Below are 19,664 nucleotides of genomic sequence, written 5' to 3'. Positions count from 1 at the left end.
AATCTGACCAACCGTTTTCTCATCTGATTACATATTTTCCATGGCTGCTTTTGCACTACAGCAACAGAGATGAATAGTGGTAACAGAAACTATATGGCCCAAAAACCTGAAAACATTTACTAACTGATCTGTTTCAGAAAAAAATGTGCTTACCCCTATTTTTAAGAAACCTCACTCCCATTATGGTAATTATTATACTGGTTCTATTTTTCAGTACTAAAAATCCCACAGAATACATGAATTTACTAACTCCTCCAATAAAATAAAATGCCCCACCCAAATTATACACCAGCATCTTATATATTCATTTTTAATTTTAAAATATTTTTTCCTAGTACACATCTAAAGTATCATAACAAGTCCCAAATAGTAGGCACGTAAATTTGTTCACTTTTTTTTTTTTTTTTTGAGAAACAGACTCGCCCTGTCGCCCAGTCTGGAGTGCAGTGGCGCAATCTCAGCTCCCTGCAATCTACATCTCCCAGGTTCAAGCAATTCCTCTGCCTCAGCCTCCTGAGTAGCTGGGACTACAGGCACGCGCCACCACACCCAGCTAATTTTTTGTATTTTAGTAGAGACAGGGTTTCACCATGCTGGCCAGGATGGTCTCGATCTCCTGACCTCGCGATACACCCACCTCAGGTTCCCAAAGTGCTGGGATTACAGGTCTGAGTCACCGTTCCTGGCCTCATTTTCTTAAAATCTACCTTCTCACACACCCACAGTCAAAACTGGCTTGTAAGAAAGCCGAAAAAAGAAGGCTAACCAACATACATTGCTCTGAGTTAAAGCATTACTTATGAAAATTTTCATGGTACATGTAAAATGCAGGCAAACTTTGATTTTAAAGGTGAGATAGCTACAGTAAGAAACCTATGTGTCCTACAACAATAACAAAGAATTCCCAGTTCCTAGTAAAATGCTGCAACAGGCCATCTCTCTAAGGAAACTCATCTCATGCCTTTGAAAAAGTATGCTATAGTACTTAGTCACAACTTATAGACAAAACACAAATAAAAAAATTCATAGAACTCTCATACCACATAAAACTATTATAAGAGAAAATGTGTTACACATTTTCCATTTCTTCTTTTGCTTTGTTTTCCTCAGCATTTCTATTTACTGTTTACTATTTAAAATTTACCAATGTGAAACTATGTTATATATAAGGCAATTAAGTATAAACTGGGAAAAACTGTTTACCAGAAAAATGCCATTGATTTTAGCAACTTTCAAAATGGACATAAAAATAATAGTGGCTAAAAGTATCTAAGTCGTGACTACTAGAGTTTCTTAAAACATAAAAAAATTCTTCATAAATATTTAGATACATGAGAATTTTTACCCTGAAATAAATGCACTTTTTCTATCCTAAATCCTGATAATATATGAAACAGTAGTAGTATAGTTCAAAGAGCATTAAATCAGAAGACATGAATTCTAGTCTTGTCTAGGCCACAAAAGAATTACGTGTCTCTTCTCTTAAATTCTAGGAGTATCTGTTTCTTCTGAAAAATAAAAGGTTGTACTAGATGACTTCTAAGAACTTTTCCATTTATAAAGTTTTATGATTTTATGAAATTTTAAAAACCTATAAAAATCACATTAAAAAATTTATAACCCTTCTTGAAAAGTGTCATTTAGAGAAATGATGCCTATAAAAATTTCCTTTACGGTGCATAGCATCATGAAGTTATTGAATTTACTTCAAATCTGGATATGCTGCTGCTGCTGCTTAAAAGAGGGTACCCCATTTACTGATTATTATTTTAAAACTCAGACCTCTTTTCAGAACGCCGCTAAGCCTGAGATCTTCATTTTCAATGAAAGCTGGCTCAGAAATTTTTAATTCTTTTCCCTAACCTCCCCAAGTGGAAACCAATTCTGGACTATAAGTGCAGAAACAGCTATAAGAGAAAGCAGTTATTAATATAGATTCTCTACTGCCACACAGAAGATACCAGCCAGCTTTTAACTGAGCACTTAACCTTTTTCATGTTTTAAAACATATTTAATCATCTTTTTATGTTCTAGTCATAAAACAATATCCCAAAACATTATATAAAGCTTTAGTGTTACAAAATAGAATAAATCATCTTCCCTATCTCCTAAACAACAAAATTTTCTCCTATATCTAGGATAATATTTTTTCGTATTTTAAATTTGTGAAGTCAGAATGTCTCCTGCAGTTGGTGATTTCTCAGCACCATTTTCTCAGCGTATTTCTTCAGTAAGTTACATAAAATAATGATGTATCTTATAACTGATGGCATCTTAGAGTGACAAAATGCCATACTGTGTGTCAACTGTAGAATATTTTTTCTAATTCCCAAATGTTTTATTTAATCAGTTTTCCTTCACTAGTATATAAACTCTGTCGAGGTAGATTCATTTCAATCTCAATTACTATATTTCAACCTATATGGAAATCATTATAAGAATATCTTACAAAAATTACTGTAAGAAGAAACATTGAACTTTTCTAGTAGTTACTAAATGCCAGGTATTATGTTAAGCACTATAACATGTATTTACTTCCAAAAACCTAGAATTTGCTATTATTAACTCCACTTTACAGGTGAAGAAGCTAAGGCTTAGAGAGGTTAAGGAACCTGCCCTAGGTTCTGTTCACTGTTTTATCCCCAACACAAAGCCTATTGGAGAATGTTCAATAAATGTTTACTGAATGAATGAATGCTTCAAAGGAGACTTACAACAGCTCAGTTAGATGAACAGAATCATTATAATGTAAGTCACAGAGAAAATGCAAGATAAACAAGCTTGAAAGGTTAGTTAACTACCTAGACCTGGAATCCTGGGCTATGTGGTACAGTAGTTGAACAAAAAAGTGGCTCAGGGTATCTGCTCTACAGTCAATATATCTAAATTCAAATCCCAGCTCTGTTATTAGTGATGCATGCCCTTGAGTAGTTACTTAGGTGTCTATAGTCCCGTTTTCTCACCTGTAAAAGGAAGATGAGAATAGCACCTAAACACAACGATTAGGAGTTAATACAACAAAAGGGCATAATACACTAAGTGGGGTCCAAACAAAAGGAGTCACATTACTTGGAAGTTAAGTAAAAAAGATGAACCTCTCTAGCTAATGACTCTAAGCTTCAGGAATGTGTTCCTAGTTCCAAATCTGTTCTAGTCCTGCTTGAAGTTTGGCACTACCAAGCAATAACTGTCAGCTAAGGAGTATGATTCAGGATCTCAGGACTCTATGAAATGTCCTGGACAACGGAAGTTGTTATAGGAAATCTACAGGTTAGTCAGTACTCATTTCCTCAGTCAGAGGAGACTGGGCCGACCCTACATGGCTGCACTGTTGATGACAGGATTGCTGCCAAAGCAAGGTTGACTAATAATTTACTGCAGTTTGCTCTCCTCACCACATCACAACCTTGAAAAAGGTAAAAATGTAAGCTAGTCAGGAGGTAAGACAAAGTACTAGAGTCAACTGCCAATTGTATAATATCCTACTTTGCATTAATGCAGGGACCTTTTTGTGAGTTTTTCTTCACTGTAAAGCAATTTAAGTAGTTTCTAGTATGTAATAAGAACTAAAGGAATGTTACCTAATATTATTAGCCCAGTATAATTCAACTCCCTTTCCTCCCTCAATGTCTCACTCCCTATCATATTATCCATTTTCCAAAGAGCTATGTTACTTTTAACAGCATTTTTAATTTTCCCAAATGTAGTAAAACACTTTGAAAAAAGAGTCACACAGCATTTCTTCTAACTTATAATATAAAACATGACAAAAATCCTTATTCAAAGGTACCATAATTTAAATGAACATACACAAGAAGAGAAGTAAATATCAGGCTTATTTATTCTTCAAGTCCCAAAGAGTCTATTAAACAGGGCAAAGAAGAGGATAAAATATTGGTTATAATTAGATAATTTCATAAACATGAAATATATTGTTCTTCTGAGATACAAAGACTTCAATGGCTAATTAGCAAATAGTATATATATGCTCTACTTACAATGAGCTGGCTGCAATCCTCTGTTTCATGGCTAATTTCCCATGTCTTATCTTTTGCGTAATTTTAAAAAGTCAAAATGATTTGATTTAGCATGAGCAAGACAGTAAAGACTAGCAAATATAATAATTATTTGCTCAATTGTTAAACATCCTGAATTTGGAAATTACATTCTTGATAAAAAGAAACCTTCTTCTTCTTCTCCTTTTTCTTTCTTTTTTTTTTTTTTTTTGAGACAGAGTCTCGCTCTGTCACCCAGGCTGGAGTGCAGCAGCGCAATCTTGGCTCACTGCAAGCTCTGCCTCCTGAGTTTACACCATTCTCCTGCCTTAGTCTCTGGAGTAGCTGGGACTACAGGCACCTGCCACCACGTCCCACTAGTTTTTAGTCTTTTTAGTAGAGATGGGGTTTCACCCTGTTAGCCAGGATGATCTGGATCTCCTGACCTCGTGATTCGCCCATCTCATCCTCCCAAAGTGCTGGGATTACAGTCGTGAGCCACCGTGCCCAGCCCAGAAACATTCATCTTTATGCATTGTCATTTGGGGACTAGTTACATGATTCGACCTGAATGTTATAGAAAACAAATGATAGCTTTGGACAAATGAAATCAGTGACTATTTATAGCCTAATATTACACAGAAATGCCTCCTAGTTTATGAAAATTTTCTCTGTTTTCCTATTCCATGAGTAGTTTAACAATGCATAAAATTGGTTTAGTATCTTGGGAATTTTATACTTCTGGTATATCTATCAGTAGTTGTTTCTCAGTTTCCATTGTGTTTAATTCAAACAGCCAAAGAACAAAAAAATGAACAAAATAGCTTTGTTTTAGATTTCAAGTAACAGCAAGCTAATTAGATAAAACAATCACTTATAGGCAATACTGATCCATCATATAATTAGGAAAAAAAGACGAAGACCTGAAAACAGACTGTCACTTTATGAGAGTTTTATGGTTACAAAAAATAAACTACATAAGATTCAGTGCAAATAGAGTACAACCAAAACTCTTTAACTGAGACCCATCAGCACTGTATTTCCTCGAATGGAACTTCATCTTTGCTTTCTGAAATGTCAACTAACTTGATAAATTATGACCAGAAATGTTTCTGTAGAAAAGAAATTGCATAGAATTTATTTCTACAGTCATGTGCCACATAATGAAGTTTGGGTCAATGGCAATCACATATATGAAGGTGGTACCATAAGATCATAGTACTATATTTTTACTTTAACTTTTGTATGTTTATAATCTAACCATTTTGTTACCACTGCCTACAATGGTATTCAGTACAATAACATGCTGTATAAGTTAGTAGCCTAGGAACAGGCTACCTGGTATAGGTAATATAGCCTATTGCTATACCATATGGCTTATTGCTATATATATATATCTTACATAGTAAGAGCTCAATAATTGATAGGTATGATTAACTACTACTAACAACACTGACTGTTTTAACAGAAATACTGGCCATTATTATCATTTTTTTTCTGATAATAATGGTTTTAAAAAAACCTTTATTTCCTAAAAATAAAGGCTGGTAATCTGACGTTTGAAAACAAAATCAAAGTACTGCATATGATTGTTATACTATCTAGCAATAGGCCATATGGTATATAGTGTAGAAGGCTACACCATCTAGGTTTATAAGTAAGTATACTCTATGATGTTTGCACAACAATGAAATTAACTAATGACTGAATTTCTCAGTATGTAAACTGCTCCCCATCATTAGGTAACACATGACGAGCCATTGAGAGAGGGAGGTATACATTAAACACATATGTTCTCTGAAAAGTTCAATTTGATGAAGACTACCAGAGGAAATGATATCCAGAAGTTACAAATCATTAGTATCTCTAATGTATCTGGTAATTCCTACTGAGCTAAACTCCTATAAAAGCAAGGTATTTTTACAACGTGCCTTGTCTGGTTTCTCACATCACTTTATTTCAGTGGCATTTTATGAGAACTTTGCTACATATTCGACCTCCCATCTGGTTCATATTTAACAGGGTATCCCACCTGTTCCTTTTTGGGATCCAAAACCAGACGTCTCTGATGTCACATAAATGTGGAAGGTCACACTACTTCAGCAAATTTATCTGGCTTTTCTTCTCTTGTAGTTAGGTAAACTTGAGTTTTTGTAACACTCTGTGCCATCTTAAAACGTAAGTAATAAGAGGGCTTGAGTGCTTCACTTCAAAAAGCAAAAAGACTGGTAAGTATTTATGGAATACCAAATGTGAGGGGGGTGGAACACAGGGCAGTTGGTATGGTTTGACTGTGTCTCCACCCAAATCTCACCTTGAATTGTAATAATCCTCATGTGTCAAGGGCAGGGCCAGGTGGGGTAATCGAATCATGCAGGTGGTTTCCCCCACACTGTTCTTGTGGTAGTGAATAAGCCTCACAAGATCTAATGGTTTTGTAAAGGGGAGTTGCCCAGCACAAGCTCTCTTGCCTGCCACCACATAAGACATGCCTTTGTTCTTCCTTCACCTTCCTCAATGATTGTGAGGCCTCCCCAGCAATGTGGAACTACGAGTTCATTAAACCTCTTTTTCTTTATAAATTATCCAGTTTTGGGTATTTCTTCATAGCAGTATAAAAACGGACTAATCTAGTAAATTGTTAACAGTAGAGTGGGGTGCTGCTGTAAAGATACCCAAAAATGTGGAAGCAACTTTAGAACTGAGTAACAGGTGAAGGTTGGTACAGTTTGGAGGGCTCATAAGAAAACAGGAAAATGTGGGAAAGTTTGGAACTCCCTAGAGACTTGGAGGGCTCAGAAGACAGGAAGATGTGGGAAAATTTGGAACTTCCTAGAGATGTGCTAAATGGCTTTAACCAAAATGCTGACAGCAATATGGAACAATAAAATCCAGGCTGAGGTGGTCTCAGATGAAACTGAGGAACCTGTTGGGAACTGGAGTAAAGGTTACTCTTGCTATACAAAGAGACTGGTGGCATTTTGTCCCTGCCCTAGAGATCTGTGGAACTTTGAACACAAGAGAGATGATTTGGGGTTATCTGGTGGGAGAAATTTCTAAGCAGCAAAGCAGTCAAGATGTGACAGAGCATAAAAGTTTGGAATTTTGCAGCCTGAAGATACAGTAGAAAAGAAAAACCCATTTTCTGGGGAGAAATTCAAGCCAGCTGCAGACATTTGCCTAAGTAACAAGGAACCAAATGCTAATGCCAAGACATGGGGAAAATGTATCCAGGGAAGGTCAGAGACCTTCCCAGAAGCCCCTCCCATCACAGGCCTGCAAACCTAGGAGGGAAAAATGGTTTCCTGGTCCAGGTCCAGGGCTCCCCCTGCTGCTGCTGAGTGCAGCCTCAGGACTTGGTCCCCTGCATCCCAGCCGCGCAAGGTGTGGCTAAAAGGGGCCAAGGTAAAGCTCGGGCGTGGCTTCAGAGGGTGCAAGCCCCAGCTTTGGCAGCTTCCACGTGGAGTTGGGCCTGCGGGAGGGCAGAAGTCAAGAACTGAGGTTTGGGAATCTCCGCCTAGATTTCAGAAGATGTTGGAAATGCCTGGATGTTCAGGCAGAGGTGTGCTGCATGGGCACGGCCCTCATGAGAACCTCTGCTAGGGTAGTGCGGAAGGGAAATGTGCGGTCTGAGCTCCCACACAGAGTTCCCACTGGGGCACCACCTAGTGGAGCTGTGAGAAGAGGGTCACCATCCTCCACACCCTAGAATGGTAGGTCCACTGACAGCTTGCACCATGTGCCTGTGGCACTGTGTTGCTGCAGATACTCAACACCAGCCCGTGAAAGCAACCGGAAGGAGGTTGTACCCTGCTAAGCCACAGAGGCAGAATTGCCCAAGACCATGGGAACCCCTCTCTTGCATCAGTGTGACATGGATGTGAGGCAAGGATCAAAGGAGATCATTTTGAAGCATTAAGATTTGACTGCCCTGCTGGATTTTGGACTTGCATGGGGCCTTTAGTCCCTTCGTTTTGGCCAATTTCTCCCACTTAGAATGGGTGTATTTATCCAATGCCTGTACCTCTGTAATGTCTAGGAAGTAACTAATTTGCTTTTGATTTTATAGGCTCATAGGTGGTAGGGACTTGACTTGTCTCAGATGAGACTTTGGTCTGTGGACTTTTGAGTTAATGCTGAAATGAGTTAAGACTTTGGGGGACTGCTGAGAAGGCATGATTGATTTTGAAATGTGAAGATATGAGATTTTAAGGGTCCAGGGGCAGAATGATATGGTTTGGCTGTGTCTCCACCCAAATCTCATCTTGAATTGTAGCTCCCATAATTCCCGCATGTTGCGGGAGGGACCCAGTGGGCGATAATTGAATCATGGGGGCGGTTTCCCCTATAATGTTTTCATGGTAGTGAATCAGTCTCACAAGATCTGATTTTTTGTTTTCTTTTGTTTTTTGAGATGGAGTTTCGCTCTTGTTGCCCAGGCTGGAGTGCAATGGCGCAGTCTCAGCTCATCGCAACCTCCACCTCCCGGGCTCAAGTGATTCTCCTGCCTCAGCCTGCCAAGTAGCTGGAATTACAGGCACCCAACACCACGCCCGGCTAATTTCTATATTTTTAGTAGAGATAGGGTTTCACCATATGGGCCAGGCTAGTCTCAAACTCCTGACCTCAAAATGATTCACCCACCTCAGCCTCCCAAAGTGCTGGGATTACAGGTGTAACCCACCGTGAGGCCTGACCTGATGGTTTTATAAGGGGTTTCCCCTTTCACTTGGCTCTCATTCTCTCTTGCCTGTCACCATCTAAGAGATGTCTTTCATCTTCCACCATGATTATGAGGTCTCCCAGCCACGTGGAACTGTAAGTCCATTAAACCTCTTTTTCTTTATAAATTACCCAGTCTCGAGTATGTCTTTATCAGCAGCATGAACATGGACTAATATAGCAGTCTACCTCCTAATGATAGGTTCCTAATGACAATTTATACTCTCATCATATGAGGCAGCTCTAACTAAGAAGGATGATAACAGCAATGTTTCATATCACACTAATGACACTTGTAAGTTGTCTTCACCCTTCACTGTAATTACCATCAGCAAAAAATTTTATAATCAATATACACATCAAGAAACTGTGCACGAAGTACATGAATTTATGTTACCCAATATGAACCACTTTTAGTACATATTAAAGGACCACTATACATTTGTAGTGGAAAAAAACATATACTTATGAATAGTTCTGATATATGTATGTGTGTGTGTGCGCGCGTGTATATATATTTGTTTGAAATGACATCATAGATAATCCTCTTTACTGCCTGAGATTCTGGAGCAAAACTATTAATACTAATTTATATTCTATTTAATTTTATTTTAGGAAACGTTTATTCCAGAGAATTTTAAAATCTGTATAATGTATTTTATTATAATTCTGTTCTACTACAAGAATTATGATTAATCCAGTTTTATTTACAGTTCTGATTGTATGTTTACAATAACCCTAATTTTGATAGACAATACTCAGAAGAATCTGTTGATATAAACTATAAAAATTAACTCAAATGCCCAAACAGGTATCAGTGGCTTTTATCCAATATGGATAAAAGTATTATACAGTGATTACATGAAATAATTTAATGGGTATAAGAGGAAAAAATTACATAAACTGAAAACTGTTTTAGGCCAAATGTACTCATAGATAAAAGTTGTATACGAAATGTTATTTATACCATAATTGCTATTATGTAACATGATATTATTATATAACAGCAGTGCTATTAAATACTTACCTGCCCCTTTCAACTGCTAAGGCATCCAATTCATCAAAGAAAATAATGGAAGGCGCCACTGCTCTTGCTTTTCGGAAGGTCTGGGGGAAAGAGTGCCACATTAACTAAAGATAAGCAAACACTAGAAAATTCTGTAGTTGGTTTGTGTTTTAAAACTATATTTAGAACCATATTTATTAGGTACAAGTCAACAAGCCTAGTCACTTTGTATAGACCTTATAATAGATGCTCAGAACTTTATAATGGATGTAAAAGTATCCCCTTCAATAGTGCTTAAAGAGACAAGACTACCAATACATATTCATATAGATGTGAAGGAGGCAATTCAGCTAAGCAATCAGAAAATTTCAGCTAAAATCCCAGCTCCACTACTAGTAACTATGTGACTTTCAGCAGTTAGCTTCACTTCTGTAAGCCTCGATTTCTACATCTATAAAATGGAGATGATAACAAACACCTACCTCAGAAAGTTATTTTAATAATTGAATTTAAAAAAGAACACAAAGCATTTGGCACAATGCCTGAAACAGTAAGAGCTCAATAAATGATAGGTATTATTAACTATTAGTAACAGCATTAACTATTTTAACAGAAATGCTGGCTCTTATTATCAGAAAAAAATGATAGTTTAAAAAAATCTTTATTTGGTAAAAATAAGGGCTGGTAATACGATGTTTAAAAACAAAACTGAAGTATTGCAGATGATCAAAACTGCATTTTTAAATAATAAAATAATATTCACCTGAAGAAAAAAAAATACCACTAAGATCTGGCTTTGGAAATGCGAAAGTCTGTTACCTAAAACAAAAGGGAAACTGCACAGGACAGAAGTGTGATTCTCGTGTGCTGAGTGCCACTATAAGGCACAATTTCTTACCTCTCTAACTGCTCTTTCAGATTCACCAACATATTTATTCATTAATTCAGGTCCCTGCATGAAAAGAAAACAACTGTTCAGTGTCTTTATAAATGCAATCATGTATTTCTTCCAATGAAGTAGAAAAAATATACACAAAAGAGAAAAGAAACAAAATCTGCTTATTAATCCCTTTAGTATGCTTATTTTCTCTGTGTGTTATTTATGCCTTAAAAGTGAAAGCCATTCTATGTTCCAAAAACCACACATCAATACAAAGGAAAGGCTGTGACTAATCATAATATTTTAACAACTTATTCATCATCTGTCTATAAATCTATCCACATTTTTACACTATATCAGATGTGGTGCTAGGCACAGAAGATGGAACAGCCATTTGGAAGACAAACAAATAGGTAACATCCACATATTCCCAGGCCTAACCACTGGCTAGTTCTAAGCAAGTCTACTTATCAGATCTGGAGATGTGCATTTTTTGACATTAATATTTCTGAACTTTAATATTTTTCTTATTTCTCAAATACCCAGAATGTCAAATACTGTAAGAAACACAGTAGACTTTTTTTTACCACATACAAAACTACTTTCTTAGGATACACTGTCACCCCAAGAAGTTATGAATTAAATTGTCCCATAATGATAGATGACCTCAGCTGTGGGGATGTTTCTCCCAGCATCTGGCTATTCTGACACAGTTCCTCATACATCCCAAAGAACAACAGACGTGTGTGTCTCTCTCTCCCTCTCACTGTGTGTGCACGAGCATGCATGCGCACACACACATACACACACCCTTACTTTGAACAAGATTCATATTCTATTCCATGCAGTTCACGGGTCCAGCCAATTCCTAGGATATAACCAGACACTGACTTAAGTATTTCCTAAACAATTTATATTAATTTTTAAAAATCTGACTGACTGAAAGACGTAGGCAAACCCTAGCAGAATGTTAACTAATCCCAAACTGGTATGGGCAGTATTTGGCTTCATATAAAACACCATATTACAAGGAAAATTAGCAGACAGTATGACAAGTACTATGATAGAGCAATGCACAGGTACCATCAAAACATACAGAAGAAACTCCTTAGAGTCAAGGAATTGAAAGTAACATTTCAGGTGAGTCCTTAGTTGATTTATTCACACCCTCAAAAATATGAAATACATCAAGACCCAGGAAGAAATCAAAAAGATCTCTGATGTGCCAAAATAGATGTTACTATATGAACTTTGTTGTAGAAGAGCTCTTAAGGTCTTTATGCACAGTTCATTGACTTTTAAATTACATACAACAAATACACTTGAACAGAACTGATATAAGAATTTACTTCACATGAAGCATAGGGTGCAGGGAGATTGTGGCAATCAATAAAGCTACTTAAAGTGGGAGGCAGGGGTTCAGATTTTATCCTGTAAGCCATAGGAAGGGTTTTATGAAAGTTAAGTGATAACAGGGATATTAATGAAAGATGATTCTGGCCACAGTATAAAAGATGGTTAGGAGGAACATTAAGAGTTGAGAGAAGTTGAGAGACCAGTAATGTTTAGAATAGTAAAGGGGAAAAATAATGAGGAACAAGTGTAAGACAAATGAGTACAATGGAAATGAGAAGATAACCACAAAAACAATCAAAAATTTAAATTAATTTGTTGTGGATAGCAAAATGTGAAGATGAGAGAGAGTGGGGTACAGAATAATTCAAATTTGACTTAACACTACCAATTTTTTTTTGAGACGGAGTCTTGCACTGTCGCCCAGACTGGAGTGCAGTGGCGTGATCTTGGCTCACTGTAAGCTCCGCCTCCCGGGTTCACACCATTCTCCTGCCTCAGCCTCCCGAGTAGCTGGGACTACAGTTGCCCGCCACCACACCCGGCTAATTTTTTGTACTTTTAGTAGAGACAGGGTTTCACCATATTAGCCAGGATGGTCTCGATCTCCTGACCTCATGATCCGCCCGCCTTGGCCTCCCAAAGTAACATTACTATTTTTAATGTTCACAATAATGACTTAATCCATAAAAAAAAAGGATGCTCAACATATTCAGTGTAGCAATTTCTCTTAAGTATATAGTTCATAGAGTGACGTCTTGGTGAAACAGAAGGTAACCTGCTCATATATGCCCCCAATAAAAAGAATTATCCATCCATCCATAACTGTGAAACCCTAAGACATAGGAGGGTCACTTAGAGAGGGTACACTAACACCTAAGTGGCTGATCTGCTCTGCTAAGCTTGCTTTTGCATTCAAGCCCAGAAGTACCCCTGTCCCTCAAGGGGCTTGACTATAGCCCCATTTGACTTTGAGCCTGCAACCAAAATCATCTGCCAAAGAGTTCAGAGAAATCATGCATACTAATGACTTGGCAGAAAAGCTCATCAGCCCGCTGATACTCATCTCAGTAGTGAACCTGGACGTTGAACTGTGGCACCGCTCCAGGCCTCCCTAGCTGAGATCCTGGCTCATAGCTGCTTACACAAGAACCCAGGGGGAGATTCACACAAATCTCATGGCCCAGGACTCTGATCCTCCCTGACAGGCTCACCAGCCTCTATCCCACAACATACCCTGAGAAGACCCAGTCTCAGCCCCACCCAGTGCAGTAGAGGAACTATCCTATCTGTGCTGAGACCTGCTGGGAGATGCATGCCACTGTGAGCCAGCAAGACAAGCTTCCCAAATCTGTCCCTACAGTAAAGTCCAAGGGGGCTCAGTCTTAGCTCCAGCCCCTCCCGCTGCAGTCTGGGAGCTATCCCATCTATGTAGGGACCTGCCGGGAGACACATGCTCATCTGAGCCAATGTGACAAGAACACCAACCTCCATCCCACTGCAGATTCCAAGGGAGCCCCGTCTCAGTACCAGCCCCCACTGTTACAGTCAAGCACTTTTGCAGTGACCAGCTGAGTGATGCATGCTGATCTGAGCAAATAAGTCGGGGCCAGCCTCCTTCACACAGCAGATCCCAAAGCAGCCCAGGCTCAACTCTAGGCCTTCTTACTGCAGTTAGCAGGCCATCCTGCCTATGCAGAAATATGCTGAAAGGCATACTCATCTGGGCGACTGGGATAGTCTTCCAGACTCAGATCCCTGGCCAGCATTTCCATGCAGCCCAAGTATCTGCCTTGGGTCTACTCCAGGTCCATCTGGGCCAGAAAGCCATATCAACTAAAGAGACCCTGTGAGATTTGTGGCAAGCCTGCGCTCAGAGAGTCTCTGTGATGGTAAATATTAAGTGTCAACTTGACTGAACTGAAGGATGCGACATATTATTTCTGGCTGTGTCTGTGAGGATGTTGCTGGAGGAGATTAGCACTTGGGTCAGTGGACTGAGGCAAACCCCACCCTCAATGTGGGTGGGTACTATCCAATCTGCTGCCAGTGTGGCTAGAAAAAGCAGGCGGAAGAAGATGAAATAAGCCAGCTTGCTGAGTCTTCTGGCTTTCATCTTTCTTCTGTGCGGGATGCTTCCTGCCCTTGAATATCAAACTCCAGATTCTTCGCCCTTTAGAGTCTTGGACCTACACCAGCAGTTTGCCATTGGCTCTCAGGCCTTCAGCCACTGACTGAAGGATATACTGTCAGCTTCCCTAACTTAGAGGCTTTGGGACTTGAACTGAGCCACTCCTGGCTTCATTGCTCCTCAGCTTACAGATGGCAAATTTTTTGACTCATATCACCTTGTGATCATATGTGTCAATTCTCCTTAAAAAACTCCTTTTCATATACACATAATCCTATTAGTTCTGTCCCTCTGGAGAACCCTAATACAGTCTCCTAGTGTTTAGATAGCTGAAGTGGTCACAGGCTCAGGAAACACAATACTCAGTTGGCTTAGAATCCTTGGAAGGTCTCTAAAGAAGGACAGGCACAAACAAAGGAAGACTGTGAAGACTAAACTAAATACATAATCCCTCAATGCACAGACAGCCTGCAATTTCACAAGCATCAAGAAGATTCTGGGTAATAAGATCTCAACAAATGGACATGAGGCACCAAAGGCCAACCTTTAAGTTATAGAGATATGTGATCTTTTAGACAAGGAATTCAAAATACTTGTTTTAAGAAAGCTCAATGGACTTCAAGAAAACAGAGAGAATCAATTCAGAAATGTATCAGGGAAATTTAACAGAGATACTGAAATCATAAACAAAACCAAACAAAAATTCTGGAGCTGGAAAATACAATGAGCAAAACGAAAAATGGAATAGAGAATATCAACAGCAGGACTGATCAAAAGGAAGAAAGAATCAGTGAGCTTGAAGCCCAACTATTTGAAAACACAGAGAAAAAAGCAAAAAGAATGAAAAGAAATGAACAGTTTATGGGAGCTATGAGACATCATCAAAAGAACAAATATTCAGGTTATTGAAGTTAAAGAAAAAACTGAGAAAGACAAAGGGGTAGAAAGCTTATTCAAAGAAAAACAAAAAACTTTCCAAGGCTTGAAAAGATATAAATATCCACATACATGAAGGTTAAAGGTCACCAACCAGGCTCAACCTCCCCTCTCCAAAATAAAAAACAACCCAAGATTTATAATTAAACTCACACAGATCAAAGATAAAGGATCCTGAAAGCAGAAAAGGAAAAGAAACAAATAACGTATAAGGAAGATCCAATATACCTGGCAGCAGAATTTTCAGTGGGAACCTTAGGGTTGGAGGGAGTGAAATGCTTCAGAGTGCTGAAAGAAAATTAAAAACTTAACAAAGAATAGTGTACCCAGCAAAACTATCCTTCAGAAACAAGATAAAGACTTTCCCAGGCAAAAAAAAAAAAGCTGAGGAAATGTATCGCTACTAGACCTGTCCTATAAAAAAGGCTAATCAGAGTTCTTCAAATCAAAAGAAAAGAACATTGTTGTTATACTAATACGATAATCATAGTTCTTAAATCATTTATATCTTTAGTAAAAAGAAAATACAAAACTATCAAAAATAATTACAAGCACAATTTGTTAAGAGACGATATAAAAAAGGCAAGTTGTAAAATCAAAAATTCAAAATGTTGAAGGAGAGGAAGTTAAGATGTACAAATTTTTGTTTTAATTTGTTTCTGATCTTGTAATCAAAGTTAAGTTGGTACCAGTTTGAAAGAGTTAATATTTTTGTAAGACTCAAGGAAATTACAAAACTAAAAACTGTAATATATACACTAAAAATAAAAAAGGACAAATTAAAACATGCTACCAGAGAAAAATCACTCAGCTACAAAAGAAGACAGTAAGAAAGAAGGAAACAAAAAGAAGAGTTACATAATACCAAAAAAAAGTATCAAAATGGTCAAAGTAAGGCCTCGCCTATCAATATTAAAATTGAATGTAAATAAACTAACTTCTCTACTTAAAAGACCAAGAGTGGCTGAATGGATTAAAAAACAAGACCCTCACACCTGTAATTCCAGCACTTTGAGAGGCTGAGACAGGTGGATCACTAGGTCAAGAGTTCGAGACCAGCCTGACCAACTTGGTGAAACCCCATCTTTACTAAAACAATTAGCCAGGCATGGTGACAGGTGCCTGTAATCCTAGTTACTCAGCAAGCTGAGGCAGAAGAATCTCTTAAAACCAAGAGGCGCAGGTTGCAGTGAGCCGAGAGTGTGCCACTGCACTCCGGTCTGGGCAACAGAGTGAGACTCCATTTCAAAAAAAAAAAAAAAGACTCAACTATGATATGATGCCTAGAAGAAACTCACTTCACCTATAAGAGCACATATAGACTAACAGTGAAGGAATGGAAAATGATATTCCATGCAAATGGAAACCAAAAACGAGCAGGAGTAGCTATATTTATATCAGATAAAACAGACTTTAAGTCACAACTTGTAAAAAGAGACAAAGAAAGTCATTATATAATGATTTATAAAAGGTCAAAGTAGCGAGAAGATGTAACAAAACTAAAAACATGCACCCAACAGTGGAGCACCCAAATATATAAAGCAAATATTAATAGTTCTACAGGCATTTCTGTAGATGTAGATTTCAAATGATTGTAGTACAAAGCAAGAAATGCCTATTCATAACATAATATAAAGTCAAATAAACAAAACTAGTACTTTTCGTTTACATGTGATAAATTAAGTTTTACACAAAGGGGACTGTGGACAAGGAATTAAGAAAGTGAACACTAAAACAAAGATCAGGGTTCACCCAATAAAACAAGCTTTAGATAAACAGCAAAGTGTGTTTTTGTTGAGGGGTTAGGGATAGTAACAAATTTTGATGCAGATTTTACTCAGTTTAGAGCAACTGTTGAGGCAAACTGTGGCCTGACAATAATCAGAAAGGAAATTGATGGGGTCACTGTTTTTATTGCAATTACCATCATGCCAACTATACATTATTGCTGTTGTTCTTACAGCAATTGTCTGTAAAAGTCAAGGATATGGCATAAAATAATAATCCAGCGAAGAGATTTCTTTATTCAGGCAATATAACTCAATGTATATACACTGCTTTTTAATTATCTGGCTTAACTGAAGGAAAGAGGTTAGAGACCCTGGAAAAATGGTCGTTGTTCTCTGTAATGACAAAGACAACCTAGTCTTCAATGTTAGAAAGTACAAGATTATGGTCATTTCATGAATTTTTTCTCTGCTGAGTACAATGTCAATATCTCGGTATCAATAGAAAGATTAATATGGTTTATTAATAAATAATTAATAGAGGTAAACATTCTTGATGTTTTGTTTGAAAATGTGAAAACATAGTATAAAGCTTCAACTGATTGAAGGGTCACTCCACTGCCACAGAAAGATGGACTACAGGACGGGTGGATAAGAATGAAACCATGCTTTTTCCTCCAAAACAAAACAAAACAGAAAGAAAAAAATTTAAGACATTTGAAACTCTAACTTGAAAATCTGGCACTGTGAAGAAAATATGCATTGCAATAATTCAAGTCAAGTGTTACTAATAAGGCATAATGAAAAGACTGCAGGGTCCCTAGAAAATATGACTTTCTACAGAACTATGTACTGATGAATCTTACCTGGATGGCCTGCAAAATGCAACCCAAGTAGCTGAACTCATATGTTGCATTGGTCTCGAGTTTTATGGGAAGTCAGAGCAATTTCATTACCAAGGGAGGTTATTTTCAGCTTGAAGTTTAAGTTGCCAAAAATCACCGTATTTTGGTACAAAGAATTAAAAAGTCTATATTCAGTTTCAAAGATAAATATTACACTTTACTACTAACAGAAAACTTAAGGAATCATAAGCTGTGATGCCATATTTTTTGCTCCATTTGAGGTCAAACATACATCAATTTCTTAAAAATGAAGAGAGTAGCAATCAGCATATACTAATTTTGTGGAATCTTTCTATATGCTTACTACGTCTTATCCCTTTTACCGCTGTGCAACAGTTTTCTGAGTTGTATACTGTTACTACAATTTTACAGAAAAAAATATTAAGTGCAAAGAGGTGAAGTAATTTTTCCAAAGTCACACAGCTTAGCAAATGGCAGAACTGGGATACAAGTCTTTTAACTGTTACACTTGACAGGGAAACTGCCCCAAATATTTGGCCACCATCTGCACAAAAGATACGCAACAGATTAAAGTACAAGTACTATGACTACTCATAGAATATTATTAGCAGAAGGGCTTTAGGAGTCACTTAGTCTAACCTACTCACCTAAAAACCTACTCACTAAAAGTACAAAGAAGGTGAGTAATATGCCAAAAGTCCTAGAGCAAGTTAAATGGCAGAAATAATAAGAATGTAGAATTGTGGTTTCCAAACCAGTACTCTTTCTAAAAATTATGATGTCCTGTTCTCTCTAAGTCCTTAAAAGAGACATGAAATGTCTCAAGATTTTTAGATGAAAGTTAATTTGGGGCTAGACAAAGCTGGCTGCTAAAAATAATTTTTAAAATTTAAAACACAAGATTTTACACAGTATTAGCAATTCAAATTCAAATGTATTTCTGGTGAGCAGATCAGGTGGCAATGGTGAAGTCTAATTCTTTCTTAATAGATGGTAGCATAGGCTAATTGGAAAATAAGAATTTTATTAGTACCCATTATAAACAAGAGACCATTTATATCTAACTAAGGTATATATAGTATAGTCTGAGTCCCATATTTGCTCGCAAGTTATGTTACTTTAAAAAAATGTATGTTAGTCTTGCCACATATTTTACCTCTTAGATAGCATGTGCTTTACTGATAAGAATGATCAAGAAAAACTGCCATTAATAACTACCATTAATTGAGTTATTTTTAATAGCGTTATTTTTAACATTCCATGGCCAATATTTCAAGTATTCAAGTTTACAAAATAACAAAAATATCATAAACACATGTGAAAATATTTGTCCAGCTGTTCTATTAATCTAGTGAGAAGTAAACCTGACTTATCTTTTACTGTGCTTCATTATTTTACACCATATCAGTCACAAACTCAAGTACAATATTTACACCTTATGTTTTTACAATTTTGCCCCTTTAATCACTACTGGGTTTTTTTCAGTCCTCCCAAGGGCTTTTTAAATGTGTCTGACACCTGCCTGGTGCTTTTAGCTATTACAATTCAAATGAAGTTTTTATAAGTTCTAAAATGTCTGGGGAAGGCAAGTTAACCTAAGTGTTAACTATGGTTAAACGTTATGGAATATGCTCATAAAAACCCAAACTCACATGAGATAGAATTACATATATGTAATGTGAGTAAAGGAACTTGAAAATTAATAAAAAGTACAGTATCAGCACATACAGAAGGCCATTCTGGGAAAGCACTTCAAAGAGTTTGAAAATAGGTTTTAATTACTAGGCAAGAATGCTGTGGGCAAGTAAAAACCCTAAAATGCAAGAGGGGCTGGCAGGAAAGAGAACAGAATTCGAGCTGTTCCTCTCAAAAAGTATAATACAATCCTTCCCCAAATTCATTGACTCTATTCAGGAAAAAGAAAAATGACACATTTCTTCAGAACTTACATTGCAGGGACCATGCTGGCTACAATTAAGCAAGTTGTAAAATGTGCATTTACACATATATACATGCCCATGAAATCCCCTTCTGTTATTAATGACTAC

At 37.3% G+C, this 19,664-nt stretch overlaps 1 protein-coding gene across 3 annotated transcripts in view; it reads right to left on the bottom strand.

Annotated features, from left to right (window-relative positions):
• The window catches only part of SPATA5 (spermatogenesis associated 5), a 361,904-nt gene that overhangs the window by 242,179 nt on the left and 100,061 nt on the right, over window positions 1-19,664 (bottom strand). For all 3 annotated transcript variants that reach the window (XM_025385400.1, XM_025385401.1, XM_025385403.1), the window contains exons 12-13: window positions 10,622-10,675; window positions 9,745-9,824 (exon numbers count right to left, since the gene is read on the bottom strand). In XM_025385400.1, the coding sequence (XP_025241185.1) occupies window positions 9,745-9,824; window positions 10,622-10,675 (134 nt within the window). The remainder of the gene's footprint in view (window positions 1-9,744; window positions 9,825-10,621; window positions 10,676-19,664) is intronic.

This window comes from Theropithecus gelada, chromosome 5, assembly GCF_003255815.1.
Source record: "Theropithecus gelada isolate Dixy chromosome 5, Tgel_1.0, whole genome shotgun sequence".
Classification (NCBI taxonomy): domain Eukaryota; kingdom Metazoa; phylum Chordata; class Mammalia; order Primates; family Cercopithecidae; genus Theropithecus; species Theropithecus gelada.
The sequence above is the reverse complement of the archived record's forward strand: the minus strand, read 5'-3'. Positions and strand labels throughout refer to the sequence as shown.